We start from the raw sequence: 12,271 nt of genomic DNA, 5'->3' as shown, positions 1-12,271 counted from the left end.
CGCGCCCACCTCCTCGACCTACACCCGACCACCTCCCTGAGCCCAAGCTCCGACCCGAGCCCCCCTCTCCCTCCAATCCCCTTCTCCACCGCCTCCTCATCATCTCCACCACCATCAGCCCCGACGCCGCCGTGAACTCAACTCCACCTCCTCCGCCAGCTCGCCGCCGCCGCTGTCCTCCGTTCCCCTCAGCCCCGACCATGCTACCACCCGCCGCCACGTCGAGCCGCGCCACCACCCAAGCCCTCCCCCGCTGTCCAGTGAAGGTGTCGGTGCTGGTGGTGCAGCAGTGCAGGGGGATTTGGGAGGAGAGTGTTGGGGGGATTTGGGGGAGGAGGGTTGATTTTGATTTTTTTAGCAGGATCGTCTTTTTTTTGGTGTGGGATTGGAGGAGAGGGAGAGAGAGATGGAGAGGGGATGGGTTAATGAAGGAGAGAGAGAGAGAGGGAATGAGGGGATGGGTTGAGGACCGGAGAATTTTTTTTGCGGAAGCGACCTTTTTTGCACGGGACTAACAGTCCCGTGCAAAAAAGGGTCGATTTTGCTCATTTTATTGTTATACGGTCGATTTTGCCTATTAAATTTAAAAAAAGTCGATTTTCAAAATTTGTCCATGAAGTAACTAATAGGAGAGTTTTTTTTAAGGACTATTTTTGAAAAAGTGATAAGCAAAACCGACTCTTTATACTGACTTTAAAATACGCGGGGATTGTTATTCCCGTATAATTAATGATCTCTAATCAGAACTAAACTAAAATAGTTGTCTTGCGTACTTTGTACTGAAACGCTTAAGGTTTAACTAATGAGAACTTAATACATGAGACTACTAGTCCTGTGTATTTTAAAACTAAATTTTTGCAAAGTCAATTTTTTTTAAAAGATGTCGATTTTGCTAATAATTTTATAAAAAGATTGATTTTACTAATTATTTCTCAAAAAGAGTCTATTTAAAAAAAATCCCCAAAATAATAAGAGCATTTTCAAGGATGCGAGGGATTTATCCAAAGGAAAATGATAGAGACACACCACCAACCACAACTTCAATCACATCCTCCCTCTTATTTGCTACAGTATACCGGGTCTCACATGAGATTTTAAATTTTTAAAATCCTACGTGAGACCCGGTGTACTGTAGCAAGGGAGAGGGAGGGTGTTGTTGGAGTTGGGGTTGGTGGTGTGCCCCTCGTGCTACTTCCAAAATGAAGATTTCATTGGCCAACATCGGAAACACCCGTTAAATAACACCCCCTTCGAAAAATACCCTGAACCCACCCACCCACAAAAAAAAGAAGAAAAAAATCGCCAAAACCCTAAACCCTAAAACATGGAGATCGACTCCTCAAATTCTCATCCTACGAGCTTACTCGAAAAAATCGTCGTGAGTATTTAGTCACTCACCACTCCAATGCTCGTTTTCGTATGGTTTCCCCCCCCCTTGTTATGAATTGGTTTTGGTTGATTCCTTTTCGATGCTTAGGTTCCTGGAGATGTTGTTCTTGATCTCTCCAAGTTAACGAATCAGACAATCAAATTAGGTGCAGGATTGCGTCAGGTATGGATTGCATTTTTCTAGGTTTAGGGTTAATGATTGTAGATTTTGGTATCATTTTCCAAGTTTGGATTTGGATCAGTGATTGGTTCTGCAATTTGATATAGTATCTCTCCGTAACGAACAAATTAAGAACACCTAGAAAAGAAAAGAAACAATTAGGCAATTAACACTATATTAAGAAAAGAAGTTTCATATGGAGAGAAATTGCAGAAGTAAAGAAGACTGCCCGACATCTGTTAGAATTAGATAATTAGGTTCTAAGGGTGCCTAAACTCGCTTGCGATGCTAAACAAAGGAGTCCTCTTGATATTGCTTAGATACCATCGGTTTTTTACATTCAAGTACTATATGATTCTAAAGTTGCAAAATACTTACTAATAAACCCCTCCAAATTGTAACTCATGTATAGGGAGTCTTTGGCAGCATTTGTCATGTATTATATTAGCTCATTAAATTTTGTCTCTTTTTTTTGGGTAGGAATGTGATACGATTTCGTCTATGAAAGCAGGGAAATTGAGGCACTTGAAGCCAAATAAATACTGGATTGAGAGCTCCGAAAAGAGAGTGGGTTATTTTTAATAATTTGCTTCTCTTTGATCTCTAACTTCTTTTGTCCAACGAAAATTATTTGTGTCGTATTGTTTTGTTCTAAATTTATCCTAACAGTTCTCTGAATGATCAAAAGGGAAAGCAATATGAACTTGAGCATTGTTTTAATATCAAAAACTTGTTTGCGTAATAACACACCTGAAATTCTGGCTATCCAATCATTATAACTTATCCTTTTTGTTATTGCTTGTAGAGTTGCCTCTTAAATGTTTTGTACACCAGGACACCCTTTTCGTTCATCAATACCTCGTTAGATTTTCCTTGTATCTGTCATTCTCATAGTGATACTTCAGTTGCATCTTGGTTGACTGAGCAATAGAGTACTAAGTTTTGTAGCATAAGGGCGCTAATAGATATCCCTTAAAGAGAAGAAATATCTGAAATTAATGACTGTAACCATTTTACATACATTTATTAGTATTTACTTGCGTTCTTCTGTTCTCCCATTGTTTTAGACGTTCCTTGTTACTAATACATCCAATGGCAGATTTATCAGACAATTTCTCTAGATAGTATGCTGTATCAGTACCCCCTCTAGCATGTCGTCTCCAGGAGGCCTGTCATTCACAATTGTACTTCTCTTAGGTAGTAACATGTTGTTAACTGGCTTCATCTAGATGTGTATATAGCACTTCCTCTAGACCTTCTATACAATCAGTATTCGTGGAATTTTAATTCTACATAGCTCGTTATGCACTTTTCAATTATGGGATCTACCAGCTTCTCTTAATTGGTGATCTGGAACATGCTGTCTGCTCCTTTCTGTTACTATTTTGTGCGGAACCCTAATAAAGATTGCAAAACCAGGGCTAGTTTCACAGCAAAAGTTTTGAAATAGATTAAGCTCTTTCATTGACGGTCTCCACCAATTTCCTTTTGACTAGGATGTTTTCTGTAATCTTTTTTCTTTTTTGTTCCATCTGTATGTAATGTAATTTTTTTTTCCTTTTTTGTGTTCTAGAATCTAGTTATTATGATTTTGTTTCCTAGTTTTTATTTTGGCATATCTTTCTTGCTTGATTTTTCGGGAATCATTATATCATATATCACCCTTAACTTAAAACAACTTACTTGTATCCTATTTGCTGTTGGGTCAGAAATTTTCTTTTAATTCCTGTGCATTTTGATTAATGGAGGTTGCTCACTTGCATTTATTGTTATTTTATCACCCTTTCAGCTTGTAGTAAGGAGATAAAGTATTTCCTGTTTGATGTCTGAATATTAGATTTCAGTAGCCTGTCAGATTCTTTTCCAATGCTATAGTTCCGTAGTTACAAGATGTGATTCTTAAAAATGATGACATATGTGCGAGATGGCATTATTAAAGTTTCTCATGCTCACCTCAACTTGTCCTTTTATGTAGTTCAAGTTGTTCAACTAAGTGGATCCTTTGAGATAGGGGCATCTGGAGGCACTCAGATCCTAAGTGTTCAGTACAATACTGTGATATCTGGATGAATAGATTTTACAAATTAATAATTGCAAACAATGTACTATCAAAAATATCGGATGGCCAAAATCCTTATCAGATTACGGAAATTGGGGATATATTGGGGATATGTAAAAAATATTGGGGTATCATATCAGATGATGTTCATATGTGTTGTAATATGTAATCAAAATATATTTAATGTATTCTAAACATAAAAAATTACATCATGAACAATGATATACGACGTTTAGAGACATTACATATAGGAAGAAGTCAGAGAGAGAGAGAGAGGACATGAACAGAGGAGAGAGAGTAAGACAAAGAGAAGGGAGAGAGAGGGGGGAGAGAGGAAGAGAGAGAGGGGTCTAAGGAGGAGTGAGAGAGGAGAACTAGAGAAGAGGAAGATAGATAGAGGGGTCTGAGGAGGAGCTGAGAGCAAGAGGAGAGAGATTCATACTTGAGATCACCTAGCATTTTTGAGCTGGAGTGCCAGACAAAGAGGGAGGAGAAATATGAGTTTGACTAGGAATTTAGGCTATTTGGGTTCGGGAAGTTATTAAGTTTTTAGGTCTAGTGGGAACTAAAACCAAACCCAAACTCAATAACCTTTTTCATTTGGATATTAGTCAATATTAACCGATATTTCCGATGTATCGGAAAAAAATGGTAAAAATCAGAAAATGATAATTTTTTTCATAACTATTGTATCGGAAGGGCATCAAAACCGATATATCGGCCAATACAACGATATATCGGCCGATATTTAATACATTGATTACAAATTAATGTATGAACTATGAAGAAAGTGATCTGGAAATAGATGCAAAAATTAAGAAAGAAATAGACAGAAAGAATAGGAATAATAGTTTTGGTGAGGTCTTGAGGTTTATTGCTCTCAGGATAAAGCACAACTGTTTGAGCCAATATGAGAATTTTGCCCTGTTTATACCCCTAGTCTGATCAATATCATATCTGATAAGCTGAAATGACTGAGTGAAGCATGCCTCTTTCCATTGGGTGTGTTATGCGTCATGGCATTGCTTGTGATCATGTTTCTTGGACTATACCTCTACCTCAGGCATTCATTCAAGAGGTTTGTTACAGCTTTCTAATGGTCTGTTTGTTAAGTTAATTCCTATATCTTTATATTATTAATAGTTGTTGTTAACATACAACTCATCGAATTTTGGTGTGCTATGTGTCATGGCATTGCTTATGATCATGTTTCTTGGACCATAACGCTACCTCAGGTGTTTACTCTACAGATTTATTATAGCTTTCTTCTTGTTTGTTATGGCTGAGTTCCTGTATCTTTCTATTTATTAATGGCTTTTGTTAACATACATCTTACCAAATTTTGAATTGTCATTTTGCACCATATATCTCCAATTGTACATTTTGTTTCATAGAATTGTGTCATACCTTTGCAAATTATACCAAAAATCCTTTCTTTTGGCATTCTTTTGTTCTTCCTGTTTTCTTATGCTTGCTTAGCGCAATTTATTTTATCAATGCAGTATGCTCCCTGTGTGGAAGATGCAATTCTTGGTATTGTAGTTGACAGCAAACCTGATGTAAGTAGCTATCTGTCACATCTACTGTCATACCTTTTTTGTTTTACTTCCTTTACCTCTTGACTACTATTCTGGAAAAAACCTTTTTTATTGTTTCTAATTCATATGAACTTTTGGATTTATTATAAAGGAGTATTAATGAATCTGATATCGGTCCCTTCTTGGGTATCACTCTGTGTTGTAGCTCTAGGTTTCTTCAGCATCCCCATTAATATGTAATTTATTCCTCCATTTATAAAGTATACAAAGTATAAAGGGTCACTCTCCCCTTTCCTATCTTAAAAGCACATAGCTTGTGTCTGCAGTATGCCAGTATCTCTATTCCTCCTTATAGAGTTCCAGCTTTGTGCATCATGTGTCTTGAGTTTGGCATCAAATATGAGCGGGTTGCCTCTGACAGAAAGGTGGTTGCAAATTCTTGGTTGGTTTTCTCATTCTTTCATGGCTTTTCAGTCTTGTTACATGCCAGCTTGTTTTCAAGGAATCTGTCTGGATGATGGTTTAAGTATAACTAGTTTTATTACCATCAACACTTTCTCTTCTAAATACAACACCATCATAAAAGGAGAAATGTCTGGATGATGGTTTCATGTATAATTATTATCATCTATAGTTTCTCTCCCTAATACACCTCCATCACAAAAGCCTTTACATCACCATCACGTCACCTATCTGCACTATGTTTCTCCAGCTCTGATAAGTGTCGTATCTTCTCTTTGATTGACAATCATCATTTGTGGCTATACTTTCTTTGTCCTATTCTACATCAACATCATACCTTAGCACAATATCATGTTTACTTTTCATTTTCAAATAGTCTTATCCAATCTACAAACTTTTTGCTTCTAGCTATTGCTCACTTGGTGTCCTGAGCAGCCTAATGTGATCTTTACTAGTGATCTTTACTATTGTAACTTCTTCATAATTCATCATTAATGACTTGGATGCAATGCATTTGGCACATGTTCTCTGGCCACATTTTTTTTAAAATTGTCTTATATGTGAATGAAATACGATCAAGCAAACTTTCTTTTGTATTGCAATTTTACATAACCTGAAACTTGTGCCTTTGAATTTGACACTGAATATCATTGTTTCTCCAGAACTTTCTGATTGACATAAAAGGACCTTCTTTGGCATTTTTACCAGTACTTGCATTTGAAGGAGGAACTAGAAGAAATATACCAAAATTTGAGGTATCACTTTTTGGATCTAAAGCGTTCTAAGAGACCATTTCTGGCCTTTATGAACTTTCAATATTGGTTTTTATACTATTAGTAAATGGTTAGAGCAGATACCTGTAGCATATGCCAGAAAGCATACCTTTATTTATTGCTTTCCAGAAAACTCTTGTGCTCTTCTAGCTAAATTGTATGTTTGAGATTCAGCTGCTTCATATGGCATTGCACTCAAGGGCATCTTAATTATCTTCTTTCATAATAAGCACTGCTGAAAAAACATGTCTTCATAGCTATATATGGTTGTCTGCCTCTTATCTTTGAGCTGGTCTTTCAATAGTAATAATTATAATGCATGTAAACATACAGTTATAAATATAAAAACAACCATTGTCCTAATTTGCCTCCCTCCCCTTAGGATCGCATTGCAAGACGCTTTCAGATACTTGAATAGGGTTTTATTTGCTAGAGAAGTATAAGGTATAACTGAACCTACATTTATAATCAGACATTCAGACCTTAGAACAACATTTTTACCTTGACTTGCAGGATATGGTTCAATTACTAAACTGCTTTAGAGTGAAAAAGAGTTGGTCTGTGGCTAGCTACAAGGGAATGGTCTAGGCTGCATTATAAGGATTCAGGAATCTAGTTACACACATCTTTGCAGGGTCAAAATAGTTGCACTATCTTTTTATAATTCTATAAATCTGTAAATTACAGGAAGATTTTCTAATAGAAAGTGTTTTGTGTCCGGTTTCTGAGGTTTATTGTTAAAGCGCAGTACGTAGTAGGATTTGTCATTTATACTCTAATCAGATTAAAACAAGACAAACAAATTAACAAGTAAAATGGAAAAGCCAAGGAACCTAGAAACTTTCTAAATTAACCGGTGGACTTAAAGAGAATGGTTTAGCACACTCATAGATAGTAGTTGTTTAAAGAACAAATTTTCAAAACCGACCGAATTTTTTTTTTTTCAAAATCAACCGTTTTTTATTTATTTATCAAAATCGCCCCGGTTTTGTGATTAGCAGGTTAATCACTATCCTAAATAGTCGGGGTTGGCAACCCCGACTATTTAGGAGGGTGTTAAACCCTAATTAAATGGTGATTAGCAGGTTAATCACTATCCTAAATAGTCGGGGTTGCCAACCCCGACTATTTAGGATAGTGATTAGCCTGCTAATCACAAAACCGGGTCGATTTTGATAAAAAAAAAGTCGATTTAAAAAAAAAAAATTCGGTCGGTTTTGAAAAATTGTTCTTGTTTAAATTGTTGCGAGAAATAAACTATTGCGTTCATCATCTTTGTCTTACCTTGATGAACTTCACATTTTGAAATCCTTGAAATGTGGGAGTTGTGATTTGAACTTTTTGAAGTTAAGTTGACTACAAGTGGGTGAGAAGAGTGCATCGGCAAAGGAAGACAGCAATCCTCATAAATTCCTATTTTCATAGTTAAATGCGTAGCAAACAAGTTCGTAATACTCAGGATAAATTCTAAGGCTTTGGGTGACTTGAAGGTTACATAAGTTCTAAACTTTCATACTCCTTTTGTCAGCGTATCGAGACAGTGTTTGGATGAGACATGTCACTCTAGAGGCTTCATTCTGAGAGGCCTTCCGTGTAGAATCCTGAGGTTCAAACGACCTTCGGTGTCCAGGACGTAAAGGTTTGGTCCTACATTAGTGAGGGAATTTGGTAGTAGCAAGTAACCTCTTGCAGTAGCGTGAGGCCATATCTAGATGCTGGGTATTTAGAATGCCATTATTAAAAGAAAAAGGTTGGAATATTCCGTTTGGTGTGCAGTTTTATGATAAGTATTAATTGAATCCCCTTTACTTCATTGAAACCCCTTGCAGTAACCCCTTGAACTGTTATTTTTCCACCTAGGAAAGAGTTGTGAAGAATCTATCTTTACCTTGGAAGCTTTTTGGCCTCATTTAGCATGGAAAGATTGAATCTTTAGATTTAGAGATGTAAAGATATAAAGCCTACATCTATGATTATGTGCACCGTTGTTCAGTAAACATAAATACATGTCAAGGTGGGTAATTTTGTAGACAATTAGTTTACGATGTGTGCTAGATTGCCCTTAAACCATTGGGAAATTTGCATATATGAAGTTCCTATTTTTTAAATTTTGTTTTTTGATGGAGTGTTTCTTTTTTAGATAATGTCACTCTTATTATTTCTGCCTTTTCCGCAATAACTTCTCCTCAGTATCTTTTATGCATCAGTTATTGCTACTGTAGGTCGGTAGTCTTCTTTATGTGCGGGTAGTTAAAGCTAATAGCGGCATGAATGCGGAGCTTTCTTGCACTGATGGTACTTTTTTCCTTCCTTTCCTTTTTAACTACACGTTCTATCTTAGATTTTTTGCCATGACAAAATCATACGTTGATATCACAGAACAGGCAATTAATAGTGTAGGGCATTGCCTGCCATCTCTAGTGGTTAGACCTTTCTCTTTTTACCTATCCTTTCTAGGTTGTGGTGGACATATTTTATTGGCTTCAGCTTGTTATATTTATTATCTTATCATAAGCATATTACTAGCTCCTGCTATATCCAAATGTTTGGTAATAGAAGAGCAAATTGAAACTGACACGAACCAGTGGGGTTTTTTTTTAATATGAGAAACATGTCTATGTTATTATGACCTTGCTGAATGATATATGAATTTTCCTATAACAATGAAGAAACCTACCTATTATCATGTGCATGGAGGTGAGAGAAAGAGGTACTCTCTAATGATGCTATGTGAGACCTCTCTGAAATCCACGAACCAGGTGTTAAACACAAACCCATATGCAGCCTAATGTATTCTGTGAATGTCTACACTACACTAACAAGAGAGAAAAGAGAAGGAAAAAAGGTTTAATAGATGATGATAGTTATATCCTCTCAAAATCATCACAGACGCTTGTGAGAATCAGAAACAAAACCCACCCATATGCAGCCTAGAGCATCTAAAATCTGCAGGTGCAGGAAACCTATAAAATAAAATATGAATGTAACCAACCTTACTGTTTACCGCTACTATGAATGTAACCAACCTTACTGTTTACCGCTACTTCCATGTAAACTAGTTGTAGTGGTTTGGTTGGATGTTCCTAAGTTGAGCTATATGAGAAAGAAATATTGGTTTTTGTTACCGAATCTTTAGTGTTTGATATTTGGCATCCTTAAACTAAAATTCTCCTTATCCATATAGTATCCAAACTGATCAAGAAGATTTTCTGTAAACAATTTTAAAGGAAACATTTGTTATCTTTTAGTTTTCTTTTGTTGGACAAGATTGATTTGCTTAAACCACCGCTTTTAGTTTTGATACTTAAAAGTACATGTTCTTAATTTTTTTAGAGAAAGGGAGAATGTGGGATTTGGGTAATCAGAAGCTGATAATGTAAAGTTATATGTTGTTATTTGAACTTCTTTATTGATTATTGTTCAATCTTTCTTTTGTCTCTCTTTTCGTAATAGTTTGTTGTTGTCACGCCATGTGACCGAAAATATGGTGGATCTGAATGTGACAATCGAGCAGTATATTTATCAGTACTCTAATCTTCCCAATAAAATACATAGACGCATCGTTGCCATTGATCTCGGAAGACTGCTCCCCCCACCCCTCCAAAAAAAAAAAAAATCTGACATGAGTGTTTGGTCTTTATATTCCAAACAAGATCACTATAGTAAACATTTAATAGGAATTCGCTAGTTTATACACGCACAACATTTAGGAAGTAATAATAAGTGATTTGATTCCCTTTTTAAAAAGCAAGTGATTTTGTGACATAAGTGACTCCTTACTTTTACATTACATGTATATATATTGTGAGACCTCATCGCTATATAGTGGTACAAGTACGAACAGATATTAGATAATGCATTAGTTTATTCATTACCAGACTTCATATGTATGTGCGTGCGTGCAAAATAGATATCTATAAGTTTATGCCCTAACTATGAATAATTAATTTAAATACGCAAGTCTTATCTTCTAATCTTAATTCTATCATGTATCTTTTTTCACATAAGTTTAAATCAATTATCTTGCCTTTTACTTAGTCATAATCTAATTCTAATCAAACTCTTATATAAACTTAACACTAATTAAATACTATGCAATTATATGTAATCCTAACTTATATTTGCATAAACCCTCATCTCTCTAGACCCGTAGCATTTGTAGCCATCCAATATTGGTGTGCATTATTGCACAAAAATCTCCCTCAATTTCATAATTGCTCATAAGGCCTATAATCTTAAACCTATATGTGACTGTGAGACCTTGACCCAATATATGAGTATAAATACCATTGCTATTCTCTAATGCTTAGTAGAGTTTCATATTATTAGATAAGTTATAAATATAACTATTAGTTAATCTTGGGACTGATCAAACTATGGTTTGAATTGAATAAACTAACCGAACCATCCGATTTTGGGTAGTTTGGTTCGTTTTTTTGTTCTGAACTTGGTGCGGGGCAGATCAAACTTCTTCAATTCGGTATCCACTCGAACCCACCTTGTACAATTTAAACTCAGCAAAAAAAAATTTCATCGCCCACTAGCAATAAAAAATTCTTTGCATGTAGACGGACTCGCCACTCCTATGTGGTGTTGGTTGCTACTGACAAAGTTGTTTCTAGTCAATTTTATGTGAAGTACAATGAGAGTGGGGCCCACTCATCATATTTTTACAAGGTTATTGATAGTGGATAGCGTCGCGTAGCAGTGAGGCATTACTAAGTCTATTTGGGGCTATTACAACAAATTAATGGTAAAAAGCGCAAAATAAAATAGCGGTCTAATTTAGATATGTATAAATATTTAAAAAATAAGAAAAATTAAAGAAAAATCTAGAAAATCTACATAATTGATGATTTAAAGAGATCTTAAACATGAAATAGATATGTAACCATTACATAATACCGAAGACGACTGGAGGAGTCAAAGAGTCATCGTCTTCGAGAAGATGAGTTGAGCAGTGAGATGGCTGCAGTAGGAGGAGCTCACGGTGAGAAGAGGTGCGAGGAAGGTGCTACAGGCCGTGGGAGGCGGTGTGATGCAATAGTTACGGGTCAGGTTTAATTTTAAAAAAATAAACCTCAAACCGCTTTTAAATAGCGGTTAAAAAGTGGATTTTGCCCGTAATTGCTTGCTATTCGCGCTATGGTGCGCTATTGGCTGTTTTTGTGAGCGAAAAGCGCATATTTCGCAATATGTTACTGCTATTGGGTGATAGCGTAGTATGAATGGACCGCTAATGCTATTAGTGCCACTATTTATAATAGTGTATTTTTCCCATTCAAGACTTTTCCCAAATAGTAAAAGAAACCATTAACATAATTTAACTTCTCAATCTTTTGTTTCACTTCTATTCTACTCCAATCGTCAATCTTCCTTCTATCTTACTTTTTTATATTTTTGAAGTGATGGGAGAGCATCAGGTTCATGGACTAATCTAGTCTTTGTCCTTCATGTTGTTTTTTCCTGCCGAACATGTAACAACCTGAACAACCGACTGAACTAAACCAAAATAACGCGGTTCGGTTCAGTATCGGTTTGATTGAAATTGATTACAACTGGTCGAACGAACCGTTTGCTTACCCCTAGTTGATATTATTTATGTTAAAAGGCCCAAAATAGTTAAAAACCATTAGGCTTTGGATGACCTGTTAATTCAATCGTGTAGTCTAAACCTAGTGTAAAACTTATCCTCTAATTTTAAATAATTTAAATGACCAATCTTATCTCCTAATTGAAAATCCTAATTGAATTCTATCTCTTAATCCTTGTAGGAATCATCTTAAGTGGGTGCTAATTAATCAGAGCATTTTCGCTAGAACTTGGGGAATTATTATTATGAGTCAATTTTTTGAAAGTGGGATATTACAATGAGCTAATTGGTGATTAG

General features: G+C 35.9%; 1 protein-coding gene across 2 annotated transcripts in view; it reads left to right on the top strand.

The window, feature by feature from the left end:
- LOC109832570 (putative exosome complex component rrp40) overlaps positions 1,273–12,271 on the top strand; it is a 21,714-nt gene continuing 10,715 nt past the window's right edge. The window contains exons 1-6 of one of the 2 annotated variants that reach the window (XM_020399957.1): positions 1,273–1,378; positions 1,478–1,552; positions 2,030–2,116; positions 5,111–5,167; positions 6,271–6,363; positions 8,604–8,676. In XM_020399957.1, coding sequence (XP_020255546.1) covers positions 1,325–1,378; positions 1,478–1,552; positions 2,030–2,116; positions 5,111–5,167; positions 6,271–6,363; positions 8,604–8,676 — 439 coding nt within the window. In that variant the 5' untranslated portion in view covers positions 1,273–1,324. The remainder of the gene's footprint in view (positions 1,379–1,477; positions 1,553–2,029; positions 2,117–5,110; positions 5,168–6,270; positions 6,364–8,603; positions 8,677–12,271) is intronic. The other variant, XM_020400030.1, reaches the window with a different exon arrangement.

Source organism: Asparagus officinalis, chromosome 1 (genome assembly GCF_001876935.1).
Source record: "Asparagus officinalis chromosome 1, Aspof.V1, whole genome shotgun sequence".
Classification (NCBI taxonomy): domain Eukaryota; kingdom Viridiplantae; phylum Streptophyta; class Magnoliopsida; order Asparagales; family Asparagaceae; genus Asparagus; species Asparagus officinalis.
Note: the sequence above shows the minus strand (reverse complement) of the source record. Positions and strands in the feature narration are given on the sequence as shown.